Source organism: Hibiscus syriacus, unplaced genomic scaffold (genome assembly GCF_006381635.1).
Source record: "Hibiscus syriacus cultivar Baekdansim isolate YM2019G1 unplaced genomic scaffold, ASM638163v2 tig00110505_pilon, whole genome shotgun sequence".
NCBI lineage: Eukaryota > Viridiplantae > Streptophyta > Magnoliopsida > Malvales > Malvaceae > Hibiscus > Hibiscus syriacus.
Window position 1 is genome coordinate 2,838,120 of NW_024062765.1, and position 20,100 is coordinate 2,858,219.

Below are 20,100 nucleotides of genomic sequence, written 5' to 3' on the forward strand. Positions count from 1 at the left end.
TGCCAAATCGATGGGAGACGAGAGAAATTGGAGAAGTATACTGATAAGTTTTGGGCTTAGCTGAACGGAGATAAAGGTGGGCAGGATTATTGTTAAGGAGTTTTTACGTTTGAAACGATCTAAGATGTCGGATCCATGAACATTCCGGGGACCTGTATCCGGTACGATGTAGTCGCTTTGTTGTTGTTCATGTAGCCAATGCTACCCACAGATCTGCCGGTTAATCCACCGTAAAAATCCCAACCACCACCGAAGAATCCTGAAGCCATTTCCCCTCCCCTCTACTTTGGGTTAACTGAATATAATGGAGGAGAGCTAATGGTGGTTTTGGGTTTCCATTTAATTTTATTAATTAAATTTTCATTAAATATTTGGTAAAACACCGGTCAAAGTGGCGGTCAAACATCCATGTAAGCAGCTAACGGTCCACGTGTGATTTTCGTTACGTCTCTTAATGGCTATTAACGGCGAGTGACCAATTTGTCACAAACGATAACGTTAGTGTCCTATTTGTAACTTTTGAAACATTAGTGGTGAAAACGAAAACTTAGCCAAACATCAGTGACCATTGGCGTAGTTTACCCTTATATTTTCTACAAATCACCTTCTTCCACAAGGACTCCCTATTATTAGCAAACGTCCAAGACCATTTCCCTAGTAAAGCTCTATTCATGAAATTAAGGTTCAACACACCCAGAACACCTAAACTTTTTGCTTTACACACTATCGACCAGTTAACTCAATGAATCTTTTTCAACTCTACCCCTCCTCCCCATAATTGGCCATTATTGAATTGAGTTTTAAATCCACCGAAGAAGGCATCTTAAATAAAGACAAAAAATATGTAGGTAACGAGCACAAAACTGACTTCAATAAAACCAATCTCCCTGCGAAAGAAAGGGTTTTTGCCTTCCAACCAGCCAGCTTTTTGAAAAATTTATGAACAATCGGATCCCACAAAGCTAAAGAATTCCTGTTAGCACCAAGCGGCAACCCAAGATAATCCGAAGGGAAACAACCAATGTTACCCGCTCACTCCTTAACCTCTTCCTCACTAATGTTAACACCAAATAGTTTGCTTTTGCTGAGGTTCAATTGAAGACCAGACATAACTTCAAAAACTCGTAAAACTCTCTTTACATTTAAAATTTGAGTCTTCGATGCATTACAAAAGATAATGAGATCTGCAAATTGCAAATGAAATAAAATAAAGGAACCCTCATCTTTACCTAAAACCATACCACAGAACACACCCGAAGAAATCGCCTTAAGAAGCAATAGGTTAAGAAGCTCTCCTATAAGGTTAAACAATAGTGGAGAAAGGAAGCAACCCTTTCTAAGGCCTCTAGCCATTGGAAATTCCTCAGTTGGCACACAATTAACCAAAACTGACACTGAGGCGGATGTAACACATTTTCTAATCCAACTGCACCATTTAATTCTGAAACCCATTTTTACCATCACTTTAAAGAGAATATCCCAATCCACCGTATCATAAGTCTTCCTGAAATTCACCTTGAACACGCAAGCCTTTAATCCTTTCTTCCTCTAAAAGTCAATTCCTTCTTTAGTAATAAAAGAGCAATCCAAGATTTGTCGACCAGGAATGAAAGCAAATTGCGAAGCACTGATAACATCATTGATGCAACTTCTCAACCTTCTCGAAAGACACTTCGAAAGGATCTTATACATCCCTCCTACTAAACTGATAGGTCTGAAGTCATCTAAACCACCAATGTTAGAACTCTTCGAGATGAGAGTTATGAAAGAGTGAATAATACCATGCTCCCAATCTTTTCCCAAGAAAAAATTATGAAAAAATTTTAGAATATCATCCTTCAAAGAAAGCCAAAACCTTTTAAAGAACCCAATATTCAACCCATCAGACCTTGGAGCTTTATTGCTATCACACGAATTTAAAACCTCCCAAATTTCTTCTTCCGTAAACTCATTTTCTATAATAAGGCTCTTCACTAAAGAGATTCTTGAAAAATTCAGCTTAATATCATCCACTTCCAAAGTTGAACGATAATTAAAAGCTTCAAAAAAATGATCTCGGACACTTGCCTTGAAAAGAAACGGATCATAAATTATTTCACCCTTAACATTTAGAGCGTTCAAAGAATTCATCCTCCTCCTAATGGTAGCACAAGTATGAAAAAATTTAGGATTTCGATCTCCATCTTTTACCCATTTCTCTCTTGAATTTTGAAACCATGTTTGCTCCTCAATCCTGTATAATCTCCACAGTTCATTTCTCAAATAACGCAATTCTGCTACACTGTCTCTACCCCTCGAAAATTGTTGTTGCTGAAAATCCTTTTATAATTGATGAATCTTCTCTTCTAAGGCAATAATTCATGCACCTGAAAACTGATCTCTCCTACCAGACCATTTTTTAATAGCAGATTTTGTGCTTCTAATAATACTCAGAATTCCAACTCTTTTGTGAACTTTCTTACACTCTTTGATAGACTCTACAACCTGCTCATCAAACACATCCTCATTCATTAAATAATTGAACAGCCTGAAAGGTTTCTTACCCCAATTAACTCCCCCACTCTCAAGTATAATTGCATTATGATCAGAAATATACTTCTTCACTAAAGATTGAGTGATATCCGAAAAGGCAGATGAAAAATTAATGTTTACCAAAAACCTGTCCAATCTGACAACAGTAGGATCTTCCGGACTATTGCCCTAATTAAAACTTCCCCCGATTAATGGTATATCAATCAGGCCAGTTTGTTGAATGAAATGCCTAAAAATCTCCATAGAATTTATGTTTTGTGCTCTAACTTCCTTCTCATCATCTGTCAAATAAGCATTAAAGTTCCCTCATAAACATAAAGGTATACTGAACCCATTTAGAAACAAACTCATATCCTCAGAAAAACCAGCTTTCTATTCCTCTACAGAAGAACCATATACATTAATAAAACCACACCTAAATTGATTCGTTTTGAGTTTCCCACAAATGGCAATAAATCTCCTATGTATATGCTGATCTTCTAACTCAAAAACACTATCATCCCAACAACTTAAAATACCACATGAGGAACCTTCTGCTGGCGATTCAACAAACCCTTTAAGATTATTCAAACCACTTCTTCTCAATAAAGAACTTGGAATTATCTCCACTTTTGTTTCTTGCAGAAAAAGAAAAGATGGTTTATTCTCAGAAACTATTTTTTGAACAGCTCGATGCCTTTCTTTTTTTCCCAAACCCCTGACATTCCAGGACAATATTACTAACTTTTGCATCATAAAAATTAACTAATACCAAACTCTCCCCCAAATTATCCGCCTACTCACCTATCCCTAATCAAGCCTTCTTCAAATTCATAAATTTATCCAGAAAAGCTTTCTTTCCTTCCTTGAATGATATACCCAACATCTTGCTTATTTCCCAAGTAGTGAGAGCTTCCTCCAACAATAATGGAAAAGTTGAGGAGGATATAGTAGAAACTGATCTAAAGCATCCATGATCATAGACCTTTTAAATCTCATGCTGAATCTACTATTCCTCGATCCATCACTGTCCCCTTTTGTAAAATTAACAACCTCTGGAATGTCAGATTGAGTTGATCTTGAAATTATAGTTTTTTCCTTCTGTTTGCTTAAATCCCCCTCTGTTACAGTACTAAAACCCTGCACGTTTAGAAGCCATATATTCCTCTCCCTTGACCTTCTATAAACTCTCTTATAACTTTCGATCATCCTCCTTCCATCTGAAGCGCTCTTCATAGAAAATGAACTTGATGACAATTTTTGCAAACCACCACTTATGCTTGTCACATTAAAACCTTCAACAGACCCCACATTTGTTGCATTAAATGCTGGATTCTCTGAACCAACCTCTACTGTTAATTCACAGTGGTTTTTCCCCCTTTACCTGCTTCCCCTAAACTGCTAGAAGAAGTCAAACACTGTTTTTAACTTTCAAACCCGAGCCCATTTATTTTACTGCTGGACCTACAGGAATTATCTTCTTTATAGGAGAAACGAGCTCACTACTCCCCACTGATTGGACCTGTATGCTAAAATTTGAACTATCCAAATTTCTAATGCCTAGCCCAGCATAGTCTCTCATTTTGCTACTACCAAAACTGTGCAAATCTGACACCCATTCTTTAATGCCTTTCACATCCCTGCTTCTTCTTGGAAACTGATTTCCTCTACCAACTTCAACAAAACCGGAAGAAACTCCCTGATCAATCCACGTGTCAACTTTTTTATGTGCATCCTCGACCAACCAAACAGAACCTACCTTGTCAGTTGAGTTTAGACTGTCAGTTTCCTCCTCCGACGACTCTATGGTAGTGTCTCTTCCATCAGAATCTTTCTCCGACGATATGCTTGGAAAAAAATCGAAAAACTAGATGTCGAACCTAGTTTAATTCTCACCTTGAAAGATCTTCCATACGACCCTAAGGTGATCACTTCTGGGATGTCAAACGGGCTTGCCACCCTGATCAAAATTTTCACCGTCATGAGATCTTCCTTGTTTTTTGTCGATTCTTGAATGCCTTTTACTGTCCCCCGCCTCCGAGCTAACTTTTCCAGAAAAGCCTCTTGCCAACATAACAAATGAACACCATAAAACTCCACCAAACAGAAAGCCATTGGCACTCCAACTTCATTCAGCAGAGGTGCCAACCGGTCAAACCAGAACCATAACACCTCACTCCTATTCGTCCAAGCCTCCTTCATCTCCTCATCTGATTTGAACGTGACAACACAAGAGTTCCAAACGTATCCCCAACTAGCAATCTTGACTTCAAAACTTTCATTAGCCAAAGCACTTTGAACCAACTCCAATTCGAATGATTGTTTGACTATACCCGTTAGTAACCGTTTCACCCAGCTTGTGCTAACAGTGGGAATATGCATCTCCCAAATATTCTTCTTCCCTCCCCCCTTTCTGAACTATCATTTATATTCTCTCTATTATCCAAATCCCTCCTTTGCTTAATGCTCGTCAACAAGGCATCCTTATATAATCTATCATCCCTTATACTTCTTGGAAGCTCAGCTCTCTCCTTTGGTTTAGCTTTTTCTTCTGTAATCAGCTTTAAAGCATCAGTTAGTGACCGAGATGTTCCTACTATCCTTGATCGATCTTTCTGATATTTTGCAACTCCAACAAATACTTTCCTCCCATCTATCCACGACCCGTTTATATTCTCGATTGCCTTTCTCATACCTGCTTCATTACCAAACTGCACGAAAGCGAATGTGGAAGATTTATACTTTGCTTTTTTCGTCTCATTTGGAATGAAAACTCTCACCACATGGCCCTGGAATAGAAAAAGATCCCTTAACGATCTTCTAGAGACTCTCTTGCTAAGATTGTCTACGAAAACAGTCCAACTCTCGTCGGAGGAAGACTGACATTCCTCTCTTTCTCTCTCTACGTTTTTGACTCTCACTCATCTTTTTTTTATGCAAGTCGAGAGGTGAGTCGCATTTATGCATATATCATAGTTATTATTTGATATTTTAATTCATTGTTATTAATGTCAATGATTAGACAGTTCATAAAATATTTATCTTATTTAGTAACAGTATTTTGTTTCTCATGATAGTATTTAGTAGGAGGCACAAACAATGAGGAAAGTAAAAAGCTATCAAAGAACTATTAACAGAGAAAATATCAAAAGGCATCCCTTGTTAACAGCTAATCCAGAAAGGTTAGCATGGAGAGACTTCAAAGCCAACACAAGCACCAATGATTTTTTTATTTCCAATTACAAATAAGAAAATTGCATTCTGTTAATACTCCAAATTCTTATTATGAGCAAAACAAGTACCTGAGACTCTGCAATCTTGAGAACCATGGGCACAATCATTGGCTGCATAACCAGATTCCTGAGTTCTGCACAAAGAGGTGGAAGTACCTGCATTTAGAAACCTTATTCACTTGACTTGCTTTTTTCAGACAAATGGAATTGATAACATCATGAACTACTAATATTTCCTCATTGAGCTCACCCTGTGGGCTGGGAGGAGGAATGCACAAGTGATAATCACTTCAAGAAATCCAAAACAAGTCTGTTTATATCTTCATCTTCCTAGATATCCTTAAAGAAATGTCCTAACTAACTAAACTGACATACTTAAAATTCAAACTCATACTAAATACTAGGCAAAATTAGGGAAGCGACACTATGAGAGGCAAAATAAAATCTCAAACCTTATATTGCAACACACGGGAATCAAAATCTTTCCACATATCAGATAAAGCTTTTAGAAATTCAGACTTCTGCATGTTATCTCTTCCCTGCAAAATAAAATTGTCACCCAGGAATTTTTAGCATTTCTAAAGCACTTTATTTCAAGCAAGTTACTTCTAGATAACTGTAGTTAATGAGCATGTCATAGACAAGCAAATTCAAATACATACAAGCATGTGATCAAGGAAGCGAAGAGCACGCAACTTAGTATCATTCCGAAAAAATGGAGAGCCTAAGACATAACACAAAATTCAAAATTAATAAATTAGTTGATTTTAGACAGGAGGTTCAAATTTTGCAATAAACAGAGACTTAATGCATGATTAATTGCTTTTCACTGCAACAGCGTGATCTCTGAATATGAGGTACAACTCATAGTAGAGATATGATTGCAACTTTAACATCCCCTTAATATTGTTTAATTCTAAATAAACTTGCATATGGGAAACAGACTCTACTATTCTAAAATATTTTTCTTCTTTCTACTTTTGAAGACAGAAAAGAAAAATGAAAAGGTGTATTACGAGTAAAATCCACTGCTGATGGCCTAGTAGACTCATTTGCAGAGAGCATCCTTTGTAAGTCATGGATTAGTTCTGGTGGTATAGAAGAGAAAGCTTCACTGGATAAGTATGTCAAAGTGTTCATATACTGCAGGAAAGAAACACCACAATCAACCATTAGAAAGAGAAATGAGAGCAAATAAAGCATAACAAAAGTATACTATACAATACGTTATACCTTCAACATGTCTATTTGAACCTGGTGACTTCCTAAGTCTTTAAAACAGTCTTTGACACATAATTCTCTAATTTGCACGAGGGAACAACAAATGGATACCAGTAGGAAATTTTCAGAAAAAGGCTTTTTCATTTTGCCATATGCATATCTGAAACATTGCCAACATCACCACAAAGCCATACATGTTGCCTTGCTAGTTGCCAAAATAATTTCGATAATATCGGAGAAAGTATCATAAATACACTCAATTAGTGTAGAAAATGGAGAGAGAAAATGCCAAGCCTAAACAATTAACTTGGCCAAGAGTCGAAGAACAATCTCTTGTCTTCTGGATTCATATAGTTATAAATCTGAAGGTTGCTAAATAGAACATATAAATGCAGGAATGGAGGGAAAACCTTGATTAAGTCCATAGGCTCGATAAGAGGACTTCAAAATACTTTTAGCACAAACAAGACGAAAGGTACCACTTCAAAGAATTAATGTCATATAATCAATATCCATGTGGTTAGCATCTCTGCACGGCTAATTTATAAAGCACTGGGTTCAGGGTTCTCAACACATCCTTTCTGAATTAAAAGAGATTTCATGTAATTGAAACCTTAAGCCAATTTGAACTTTGAACAGGTTTTGTGCTAAGTTTCTCAGTCCAGCAAATTTCAAAAATCAAAGGATCCAGAGGAAAGGTAAAAAAAAACATAACTGCTTAACCAGTCGGTCCGGACTAATAACTCAATCCTGAAATGTAAATATTGATGTCCACTAAAATAATAGAACGTTGACACTATGTTTAGTAATATGAGTTTGAAATTTTGGATTTTGATTTCGTTATTTATAAAATTGTAAGAACAAAATGCATATATTATGTGTAAATTAGTTAAAATTCAAAATAACTATATATTTGAAAGGTATAAAAACATGAACTTCAAACTCACAATATCTATATGTATTCCAATTTCCAAGTTCACCTCTACTAAACAAACACCTAACAAATCCGTGATAATGATATTGAAAAATAATAATGAATATTGCAGTTAGACGTGTTTCATTATATAATGCATACTACTTTTGAAATTTAAGTTTCCAAACACAACCTCAGATTACCTCATAGTGCAACTTACATATCATATCGGTTCCTATTTACATAATCAAGATTATTGAAGATAGAGAAGATGATAACCAGATACTCGAACTATCAGAATCAACATTAAAATGTAACAAGTAGCACATGCAATGCCTAAATGGGAGTTATTTAACTAGCACAGGTAATGCCTAAAGTTTAAAAAAAAATACAATGCACTTGCTCCAAAAAAATTTACCTACAACTAAGGCTCTCCATAGTATGTTACTTAGATTATGTTGGAGTCTTTGTGGCAATCCATGTGAACCTCTGCAACCTTTTTTTTTAATATGTATTTAGAAAGTATAGAGAGGGGTGTCTTGGTGGGCAGAATCATTTGATGATTCACTGTTGTCATTTACAGATTTTTGGAACTTTTCTTGTCTCATGCAAGCAGCTTAGTTGAGCTAGAGCTGTCTACGATTATAAGTTGGCAAGTGTGGCTTAATTGAAATTGTAGTTTTCATTATGCCAGTTACCAGTGACCGTTGGATTAGCAACAGATTGGAGGAGTTCCAAGCAATGCAGGGAGTGCAAGAAACAAAGGGAATGGTACAAAAAAGTATCAACGGTTGCCTCCTCATTTAGGTTCAATCAAAGTCAATGTTAATGCAGCTTATAGTTCTCTGAAGACAGAAATGCAAAGTGGTAGCAGTCACATGAGATTCAGAGGGTCTTCTGTGGTTTTGTGTTGTTTACTAAAATATATTACGAGAAAATATGGATTTATATATTTATGTTTTGAAAGTGATACATTGCCGTCTGCAAAGGAAATTTCCAGACAGATATAAACTTTGGAAACGGGGTGATGTAATTTTAGACATTTTAGGTTTTATGTTAGGAATTTAGTAGTTATGAGTTCTCTCTACCATGTTAGGAGAAGTGCTAATCTCTTTGCTTATATTTTGACTAAAGTGAGATAAAGGGGAATGGAGGTTCTAGTACATATCTTTCCTTACTTCCTTTTGTAAATTGTAATCCTGATTTAAGTTGATGTAAATGAATTTTGTTTTCTATTTTATAAACTGGCAGCAAAAAATGAGAGCAAACCCTCAAGCCATGATATAAACATTATATGAAAGTAGTTTTTCTTGTTCAGACTTCACAGAACAAAATAGGCAATCAAAAAAGGATAAAATTTTGATAAGTACCATCTTGACATTGTTGTTACAGTCAAACAAAGGCTTTCGAGCAACTAAACGGTAGGCCAGGCATCCAAAACTGAAAATGTCAGAGGACCATCCAATTGAAGATGATTTACTTCGAACCAGTTCAGGCGCAATATAATTCAATGATGGCTGAAGAGGCATGACAGAATCTTCAGTATCATATTCCTGCACAGGCCATATCAAATTAGAATATGAAAGCTAAATTTAGATCATAATTGCACATATGCACATGTAAATCCATCCATCATGATGAATGAAGTGACAAAATATCATAAGGGAACACTTGTATTTACAAAGACCAAACACCGCATAACCAACAAGTCAAAAGAAAGCAAAGCCAATGAGCATTAAAAATGGGAGTTAAAATGAAATCCCAAAATCCTCAACAATAATAAATAAGATTCTCATGTACAACAACATACTGCAGCTATCATGTATCATATTATAACACAAAATATACAAATCATACATATCTACGTTGCTAAGAGGCCAACCTAATGAAAGATGGCATGACAATAAGTACATTAGTGAACTAACATGTTACTTATACTCAATGTATCATATATGCATATTTGACTGACATTCCAATTTTTCATGCTTTTCCCTATAGGTGAACAGTCCGACCACCGTGCCCACATCAGTTGAAAATGTGTTGAACATAGTTGTTTCACGAAAAATGAAGTCACAGCAACATGGCTAGAGCAAAGGTGTTGATTTTAGTTGGTCAATGAATCAAATTAATATTTTCTTTGAGTGCAATAAAAAGAATGGCTCAAACCTAGCATTCATCTCAAACTCTACTACCCTTACAATTTTTAGCTAAATTGTTAAGACATCAAAAGTTCAACTTACAAAATAATGGAAGACATTCACAGTAACCGAATCACTAGAGGCCCGATCTGTTGAGATAGCAAAACCAAACCCACCAAGCTTCCAAGCTCCACTTGAAGTAATTAAGACATTCTGCAAAGTACAAACTCATTCGTCAAGCATACCTGTAACACCCACTATTATCTACCATGTAATCTCAAAAGGCAACATAGTATTTTTTTTTTTTTGATAAAAGTTGGAGGTCTCATCAAAAACTCCCTTCGTATTCGTCCACATACTAACAAGTATGTTAACGAACATTGGAAGGAAGAAAAGAGTACCTCATATTTCATTAAATAAAACACCCAGTACATATGAAAACACGGAATACCCTCATACGGGGATAGAACAAAAAACCAGAACCACATAAGGACATAATAGAACAGAAAAAACAACACTTGCAACCATAAAAGCCCCAGAGACAATCACCCTATTCCTAGGTTACACCTCCAACAAAAGAAAAACCAACCCAACACCTAAGGACATAATAGAACAGAAAAACAACACTTGCAACCATAAAAGCAAATCAACCGCCTTGAAGAGAACTCCACTGAAAGCACCATTACGAACCAAAGCCACTAAAAAAAATTCAGCTCCTAAAGAAATCATCAATGGAACAAAACCACACTTCCTACCAATCAAACTGTCCTTGCAACTTAATTCAAAACTCCTTTCTTTTGCTTGCATTACTTCACCATACGATTTCTTCTTAATTTCCCAGGGAAAGGTGGCACTGCTGAGGAATCTTCCTGTAATTGTATTGCGTCACCGGATAGACCATTAGAAGGAAAAAGACCCATCATAAAAACATCTTTCAAGGCCCGGGGGCTGACTCCATCAGAAGGGTCAACTAATTTATCACCAAGATGCTCCACGATATTTAAGTTTGAATGATCTAAAGCCTCTGTTGAATGAAACTCTGAATCTGAACAAGGGGATGGAGACAATCCAAACCCAACACCGACAGACCGGCTTTTAATTAGATCATCCTCAACAAATTTGTTACTCGAATTCTCAACACCTTTGGCACTCTTCCGGAGTGACTGGCAGCTTCAATTGCAACATTTTCGTCGGAGCATTTTAAACCTGAGGAGAACACCAATGTCCCTGACTGAGAATTGTCCGATGAAACCCCAAGAGAACAAACAAGATCTAATGAATCATCGCCTTCCTCAGGGACCCAAGACTTTGGTTTGAAGGAAGGCTCAATTTCATGCATAAGGATTTTAAAGAAATTAGCACCGACCTTTAAATCCAACGACTCATCAATTCTCACTTGAGCCTTTGTGAGGATTTGATTTTTTTTCCGATCAAAAGACGAAGGAAATTGAGAGTTTTCGTCTATTGCTAATAAATTGCCCCACCTAGCTGCAATGTTCTTGAAAGTACCCCAATTCCAAGCGTGAAAAGGAATCCCTTCGCAAACTAACCACACTAGATGGCACTCCAACACCATACTCTCCGACCAAGCAGCAACTTTGGAAAGCCACTCTGCAAGAGTCTCTGATTTTTCATTCTTCACATTTCTCAACGTAGCAGAGTCTTCAAATATCATTAGAACTACATTCCCAACCTCATTAACGAGAAACCATCGAGGCCTCTATCTTGCATTTGGCTAGCAAGATTGCTGATTTTGATAAAGTTCTTGCACCACCCCATTAGACAATTTCCCAATACTTGAAGTTTAGCTTCGTCAACAACACCTTCTACTGCATAGAGATTATTCCTCGTAACAACTTCCATCCCAAACTTTCGGTAGACAACTGGCGAGGACTTTCTCTAATAAGACCGTTGAGGGTTGTATTTAGCCAAAGATACACCAATTTGTTATCGTCAATGTGAGAACCATTCATCTTTGAGATCGCTTTCCTTGCTTCTTCAATTGTTGCAAAGCGAATGAACCCGAAACGAACCCCCTTTGTCTTTCTTTTGGTTGGAATGAAGGCATCAATGACCTGACCGTGGTTGCAAAATAAAGATCCAAACCTCTTCCAATGGATCTTTTCTGGTAAGTTTTCAATGTATAACGTATAGCATCCAATTCTGAACCCATTACTGATTTTTGGGAGGCCTTCCTTCCACCAATTATTATAACTGATTCTCCCACCTTTTTCTACTGCACCAGACTTATCATTGCAACAACCAACCTCCATTGAAGCACACCCACGTTAGATAAGACCAAAAGGATGCCACCAGCAGGCTCCCTGTGAATTTAGGGTTCAAACGTTGGTCAGATAGTGGCGGCGGACGGTGGAGAGAAATGTCGGGTGATAAGGATGGTGAACGGCAGAAGACGTTGAGGAGTGCCGAAAGGGGGACGAACATATATGAAGTTTTTCTCACAAAGACAGGACTAGAATCGGAAACACAGAGAACAGACGAACCTCCCTGTGAATTTTGGGTTCGAACGGTGATCGGACAGTGGCTGCGGACGGCGGAGAGAAATGCTGGAGGAAAACGACAACGAACGGCGGAAGACGTTGAGGAGCGCCGAAGGGGGGACGGACGAAATACTGACACCTTGCACCTGATTCTTATGAGGAACCTTGTTAGTTATCTTGAACACAAGACTAGGTTGCTTATCTGGGCCGGTTGGTATTTCTATCCTTCGAACTTTTGGGGGAAGACTCTTCCTCATCTGGTACCTCTTCAATGTTGCATTCATGAGTTGTACGATCGCCGATGGGAGCTCATCGGCTCCGTCTTGTAGTCGTTCGTTCTCTTCTTCGTTGGTTCGTTGGGGAGAGGTTCGTCGGAAATCGGAAGATTCGAAGTTCTTCTATATCTACGCCGATCTAGTTCGTTTTTGAAAAAACTAGCGTCAGATCAATGTCCGGGGTGAAGAGAGGCTTCGAATGGTGGCTTTTTCTTCCTTTTCCGATGCCATTGAGCGGCTGTCGGAGCTGATTGACGGTGACTGGAGCGGCAGCAAAGCGGTGGCCGACCGTTGGGTTGTGAAGGGAGTGACGCTGGGGAGTGTGGATGAGGTTTTCAGAGAATGGACTTTTTAAGATCTCCTGGATTCTAGAGATTTTCAAACTCAGTTCAAAAAGTGTTCTTGTTAAAATGAACACTCCTTCGGCAACATAGTATTTTGTTTTGAATAATCAAGCAATCAAGAAAGAAGGGGGAAAATTAACAAAAAATTGTAGGCCCAAACCTTATAAAACTGATAACTGAATCGAAAATTTTGAAAAATCAAAATGATAAAACACTCTAGAGAAGACAACCCATAAATTGTCACTGGTTCTTTCTCGCATGTGGAATAAACTAATGCAGAAAAGTGGAGATTTCAAAGCATTATGATGATTATATTTAGTACAAATTGGGGAAAAAAAGATAAAGAAGCAACCTCAGGTGAAATAGCTCGATGAATAAGACGTGCATTATTATGGAGAAAGTCCAAGGATTCCGCGATTTGAAGCAAACCATGCTTCACCTCCAACAAACTCATTTCCTGTGAAGAAAAAACACTTATAAGTTTGTTGTAATCATAAAGATGTGATGTCAATACATCACAAGGTGATGATTCAAACATCCAGCCTTCCCACTGAAATATTTGAAAACAACTTTTTAGTCTTATATAAAGACAAGTCAAATAAAAGAAGCATGCATATCCATAGTTTAAAAGAAACAAACGGACCAGCTTTCTAAAACTAGCAATACCTCCAGGTGATTGCAATTTGTTCATGTAGATAAGAAGTGGAGGAGGCATAGTGAAATAAGTACAATTTTTTCCCTTACCCTAGTTGGGAACTTTTTCTTAAAAGGGAGAGGATATTGTTTACAGTGAAACTAACACTTGAAAATGTCACTTAAGTTCCTCAAAGCCGTTTGAATTCAAAAGTATTTCACATCAATCATTTCAGGTTGCTGTTTCCTTTAAACCCTTGATAGTGTCAGTCAACAATAACCCCAAAACAGATTAAAGCATTATAAACTTACAATTTTAACCTTTTCTTTGTCCACTGAGAAAATATAAATGAACATTTTTACTACTCATCTCTGCTCTGCTCTGCTCTAGTAATCTTTCCATCCATTCACTCTACTCTCTTCCACCTCAAACTTTCCAACATAGTGTTAAATGTGTCAACTATCTGGATGCCAAACTCCAATTAAATATTGTTTAAAACCAAGCTGAAATTCAAACTGTATCCCCCCCTTCTATTCAATGTTGGGGGGGGGAGATTATGTAGCCATTAAGATATTAAAAAATTGAAGTGATGAACAAATATCTTCATATGGACTAAGCTCTAAGTTTTAGACCCGTATATACCTTTATGCAAGTTTGAACCATTGTGTCTATACTTTGCAAGTGCATATTCCATCTTAGTTACAGAAGGCATTGTCCCTCTAGGTGTATCTGTGAATACGATCAGTAACTTCCTTTACATAAATTCTATCAAGGACTAAGCAATTAATCATTATTGCAGGAAGCTTGCAAAATGATATTTATCTAGGTAAAAACTGCTAAAAGCTATTGTTTAGTCTTTTGTTCCTAATTTTTCCAAACCTACATTTCACTATTTCATAGTTTATAGTTTATGGATATGACAAGTTGATTATTCATTTTCTTCCCCTTCTGCTTTACAGAAACGGTTTCTATAATACTTCAAAATCATAATTAAAAAAATAGTGGCAGTAAGCCGACAACATGTTTAAATAAGAGTTTCATCTTTTTAAGCCAAATGAGATAATTAGCTTTTTCGTTACTTTTTTACTTAAAGGACAAGGGGCAAAATTTTATGGGTTCTGCATACATAAAGATGTTAGGGTCCAAGGAAAAAATTCTTATTGATAGTTGCTCTTATCATTAATTTAATACTTCAACGAAGATTATAGTAGCCACAAGTATTTGAATTTTTTTTTCTTTTTCTTTTTTCTAAACAGACCTGATCATGGAATGTCAGTACTACGATTTAACAATTTTCTTAAAATTTGTAGATTTAGTTGTTGGACAACTTAAATTTTTGTTTTTGAAAACCTCCTATACGTAAGGGCAGTAAATGCATCTCTCAGCATGGTTTCCCCTCATTTGAAATTTATATGCAATCTACTTCTTATATCCTACAGCCCACCAAACGCTGCACACATCTTCTAACCAATTCTTGATGACAGAACCCCCCCCCCCCAATTTCAATTAAACTACGATATTTTACAAGGCATAAAATTTCAGTAACCTGTTTCCTTGCTGCCCACCTTTTGTCTATAAACAAAGTAATACATTTAGATCAAACACTATTAGACCAACAAGCAAACCTACTCTCAGCACTCGCAACTGACCATGCTTGCCATTCCTGGTCCAAAATGCTTATTCCTTTATGTTAGTAACTATTCTTCGTAAAGCTCAAATACTTCCACAACTCTGCTGACATAAAACAAAAGAAACATACAACTAAACTATCTAACCCAAATCAATATTGGGCATGACTAAAGTGCAAAATACCTATTTAGTCGGTTGTACGGAAATTTCAATTCAACATTTACATTTACTAAATTGGATAAACCCGCCAAGTTCCACCATCACGCAGAAAATTGATCCTAGAGAACTACATCACTGAATATATATTCACAGTATCATCTAGTAGATCACAAAGTGGTTTGCATATACACATTAAAATGTTTGGAATGGTTCAACTATAACCTTTTAAGATTCAACATTGATACAAAGCATTGGAGTAATTCAAAAAGAAACTGAACCAAATTCAAATTCAATTAAGAAAAGGACAGTAGAGCACTTACTATCCCTTTGAGATCATTAGGAACCTTGGAAACATTCTCGACCTTCCCAATCGCATTAGCCACCGACGCAGATAATGGCTCCGTAACCATCGCCATGGCATTCTTATTCTCGTCCAAAGCCTGCACCACGTGGACCACCCCCGGATGCCGTAGTCTCACAAGCCTTGCCGCATCAGCACGTATCAGATCGAAGAATGAATCCTCGACGATCTTGGAAAGCCCCGCGCGCGTGCGCGCCTCCGCCATCACCTTCTTGTCAAGAACCCAGACGCAAACGGTGGGATACTGGTGGGAACGCGCATCATCACGTGCCTTGGCTGAGTACAACTTCCAGGCAAGGCCTGGGCCGGCGGAACCAATCTGGTGAAGGAGCTCGTAGTCCAGGAGAGCTTTGGGTCCGGAAACCTCCTGGACGGTAGTTTGAACGGTTTTCTCGATGACCGCAGCGGTTTTCGCGAAAGCTTGGGTTAGAGTTTTCATGTTGATCGACATTATGTTTGATTGTGTTAGTTAGAGCAGAATGAATATGAATGAATGAAATCGTTAATAAAGTACAAAATAATAAAGGAGGAGAAGGAAGAAGGCTGGGGGTCTTTTTCTTTCTTTGGATTAGAGACACCATTTTGTTGTACTTACCAGAATAAACAGATAAATTAACGAGATATATTTATAAATCCATACATCTCTCGTGAATTTGCTGAAAATTCAATTTTAATCAATTCAATAATAGTTAATCAAATAATAATATTAATAATTAATCAATATTAAGTTTGGGAAAACTACTCCATATACCATCACATTTTGAATGTTGACTCATTAATACCACTAAACTTTTAATTTTACTAATTTTTACAATATTAATGACTTAACAAGATGAAAACATAGCAGTTGTTTGTCGTGTCGGTGATGATGTGCACAAATTAACCACCTAAGAAAAGAAAATCATATAAGAAATTGGTTAAAAAATCAACTAAAATAATTTGAACAAGTAAACATCATTACCAACGGTGAAGGATAACGCCACCAATACTAATATAAGGACACATATATCAATAATAACTCATCAACAAATTAACATCATCACAACTCAATTGTGATCCATCTTTGATGATTACGAATGATTATTAGTTTTATCTATTTAATTTCTAAGTCCGATAAACAAAATACATGACTTAAATAAATTAGGTATCTGAACTTTATACATTTTCCCTGTAACATCCTCAATATCAGGCTAGTGAAATTTTGAAAGCATTGTGTTCAATTTCGAAATAAGTTAAAAGTTCAGAATTTTAATTGGAGAATTTTGAGGTTGGATTTAATAGTAAAGTTTGAAAGTAATAAGGGTATTATGGTCTTTTCTAAGAGAAGATTTTTATTTCCTTTTAGGGGATATAAAAACGTGGGAAATGAGGGAAATGAGTTTCCAGAGTTTTCTTCTCCTCCTTTCTTCTTTGTGCGTGAAGCTCCAGCTTAAAGGTGAGTTTCTTAATTAGTTGGTTATTTGTTGAATTAAAAGTTGGGTTATGATTCTTAGGTGATACTTAAGCATAAGGAAAGCTTAAGTTATCTTAAAATCAAAAGATAAATGAGTTAGGGAAGATTAAAGATTTGGAGTTCTTGAGTGAATTTCCAGAATGGAGTTGATAAGTTAAACTTGAAGCTAAATTTGACTTGTCATCAGCTTAATTAAGAAGTATTAAGTGTTAGAATTGGATTTGAAACATATGGAAAATAGGGTATGATTCTTGAAATTCCTAAAGAGGAGAGGATATTAAGGTTAAAGATGAGATAAATGAATATTAACGAGTTTAAGTATGTATATGTAAGTTAGGAATATGAAAGGGGTTGAAATATGAAGGATTTAATCCAAAAAGAATGAATTTCCGGGTTCAAAAAGAGGATTCTGGGCAGAGTGCATCGATGCATATCATAGTGCACCGATGCATCAAGGTTAAAACCCAGAAATTGTTTGAAGGTGTATCGATGCACAGGTAGTGCATCGATACACTCTTTTAATCTAAAAACATCAAATACAATTAGTGCATCGATGCATAAGGCATGCATCGATGCATCCTAGTAATAAACAAATATCGAATGTATTTTATGCACCGATGCACAGGTAGTGCACCGATGCACAGGTAGTGCATCGATGTACCGATAGGGAATGCATCGATACACTTTGCAGTGCATCGATTAATACATTCATTAAAAGATGAAATGGGCTTTTCTTTTAGCCTAAAAAGTGACAATTAGAAGATATCAATTAGTATATTGATATGTATCAATGTATTATTATGATGTAGATATAGAATGAAGCTTGTTCCGGAATAATCTAAGGATTAAGATTGATTCAAAGTAAACAAGGCTCAGGTGAGTGCACATTATTTAGTATATGAGGTTCAATGGAAAATAAGACTTGCGATAAGTCTATTTACAATAGTGAAAAACATGAATTCATAGAAGTATGTATTGGTTATGATCTATATGTGTGCATGAGTATATGTGTTATTGATATGAATATAGTAAGTAAAAGGGATTAATGGTGATGATAAGAATAATAATAAGGATAACGAAATGATAGGTATATGTGAATATAGGTATTGATGTGTTTTTGTACGTATTGTAAGATGATATGTTTATGTGATAACATGATAAGATGACAATGATTTACATGTCATATGAACACATGAGAAATGTTATGAGCCATATGAAAGAGAAAGTATATGTGATACATGAGGGTGAATCCTATGTTTATATGAATATGAACTCATATGAGAATTGACATGAACTACGTGATTACATGTATATGTGAATGAAACCATTAGCTTATATGAATATATGATATGGTTACATGAATATGTAAAAAGATATAAAAGATAATGCCATGTTATGTGTCATGAGAGCTAGGGGTATAGTTGGCATGCCAAGAGTCGAGGGTCTATGTGGTCATTCGGGACATATATGTATTCTTTGGAACATGTGTGAAGTCTGGTGAGACACATACTTCATCCTTGGCATATGTATATGATTCTTAAGGAATGATATGTGGTCCTTATGGACATTATTATATGGCACTACGGTGCAATTCTACGCGGCACTCTGGTGTAATTATATGTGGTACTTCGGTGCAATTATATGAGCTATGGTGACAGCATTAGTGCACAACCTCTATGTACTCGCATATCTTTAGTTCTCACATGTGTATCATGGGCTATTAAATAGATAATATTAATAAAGTGATATGATAATATATTTGTTTCCTTGTGGAATTTCATGTGTGATATTGATTGTACAAATGGTAACTTATAAGACCATATGATGAAAGGAATCAATGATAGTGATAAAATAAGAAAGAAATGAAGATGATAATATAGTTGCTTCGGTGTACGTGTTTTATGATAGTATATATATATGGTTTACATGACATGATATGTATATGTGCAATTGGTTATGGTATATGTTATATGATATATGGACATAAGAGATCATAGGAACATGAGATAAGATATATGAATGATAATGACATATATGTATGCATATATTTGTTACATGTAAAAGTATGAGTGGTATGAAATGATAATAGCAATTGTTTAGGTATGATTATTAGTTACTGTTTACCTTATATGTTTATATGCCTCACTAAGTCTTTGACTTAGCGTGTAAGTGATTTACACGTAGGTTTTGAGAAGAGTAAAGAGCAATGTGGAGCAAGACAGGTCATTTCTCCTTACTAAAGGTCAGATCAGAAAAGAGGTGAATAATATGTATTTTAGTATATAAAGTTCTAGTTGGCATGTTTTCAAAAGAATATATTGTTTAAGCTATGAACAATTTTATAAATGTTTCGAATAGTTATATGTAAATAAATAAGTGAAATATACACTCTCTGATTGGTTTTGTAATAATGAAAATGTTTTTTATGTAAATTAGTCATTTATATGTTATAAAAGTTTTAAATTACTCACTATTTTATACAAGTACATGTTTTAAAAGGTCAATGTGACACCTCGGATTCGTATCCGGGTCGGATACGGGTTGGGGTGTTACATTTAATGGTATCAGAGCTACGGTTTAGCCGATTCTAGGCATAAATCGAAGTAAAAAGTGTTTTAAAAAGTATACATGCCAACATAGAGTGAATAATTTTTGATCTGATAGTGTAAGGAGTGTATTGTCTTGCTAATAGAATTAAAATGTTATGTTATATTAGATGTATGATCAT

The 20,100-nt window shown here is 36.1% G+C and overlaps 1 protein-coding gene across 1 annotated transcript in view; it reads right to left on the reverse strand.

Annotated features, from left to right (window-relative positions):
• LOC120129942 (SCY1-like protein 2) overlaps nucleotides 1-16,500 on the reverse strand; it is a 34,181-nt gene extending 17,681 nt beyond the window's left edge. Inside the window, exons 1-8 of the mRNA XM_039147327.1 lie at nucleotides 15,879-16,500; nucleotides 13,489-13,593; nucleotides 10,119-10,229; nucleotides 9,249-9,431; nucleotides 6,761-6,887; nucleotides 6,407-6,468; nucleotides 6,197-6,283; nucleotides 5,814-5,900 (exon numbers count right to left, since the gene is read on the reverse strand). Of these exons, the coding sequence (XP_039003258.1) occupies nucleotides 5,814-5,900; nucleotides 6,197-6,283; nucleotides 6,407-6,468; nucleotides 6,761-6,887; nucleotides 9,249-9,431; nucleotides 10,119-10,229; nucleotides 13,489-13,593; nucleotides 15,879-16,370 (1,254 nt within the window). The 5' untranslated portion in view covers nucleotides 16,371-16,500. The remainder of the gene's footprint in view (nucleotides 1-5,813; nucleotides 5,901-6,196; nucleotides 6,284-6,406; nucleotides 6,469-6,760; nucleotides 6,888-9,248; nucleotides 9,432-10,118; nucleotides 10,230-13,488; nucleotides 13,594-15,878) is intronic.
• Nucleotides 16,501-20,100: the final 3,600 nt, after the last annotated feature.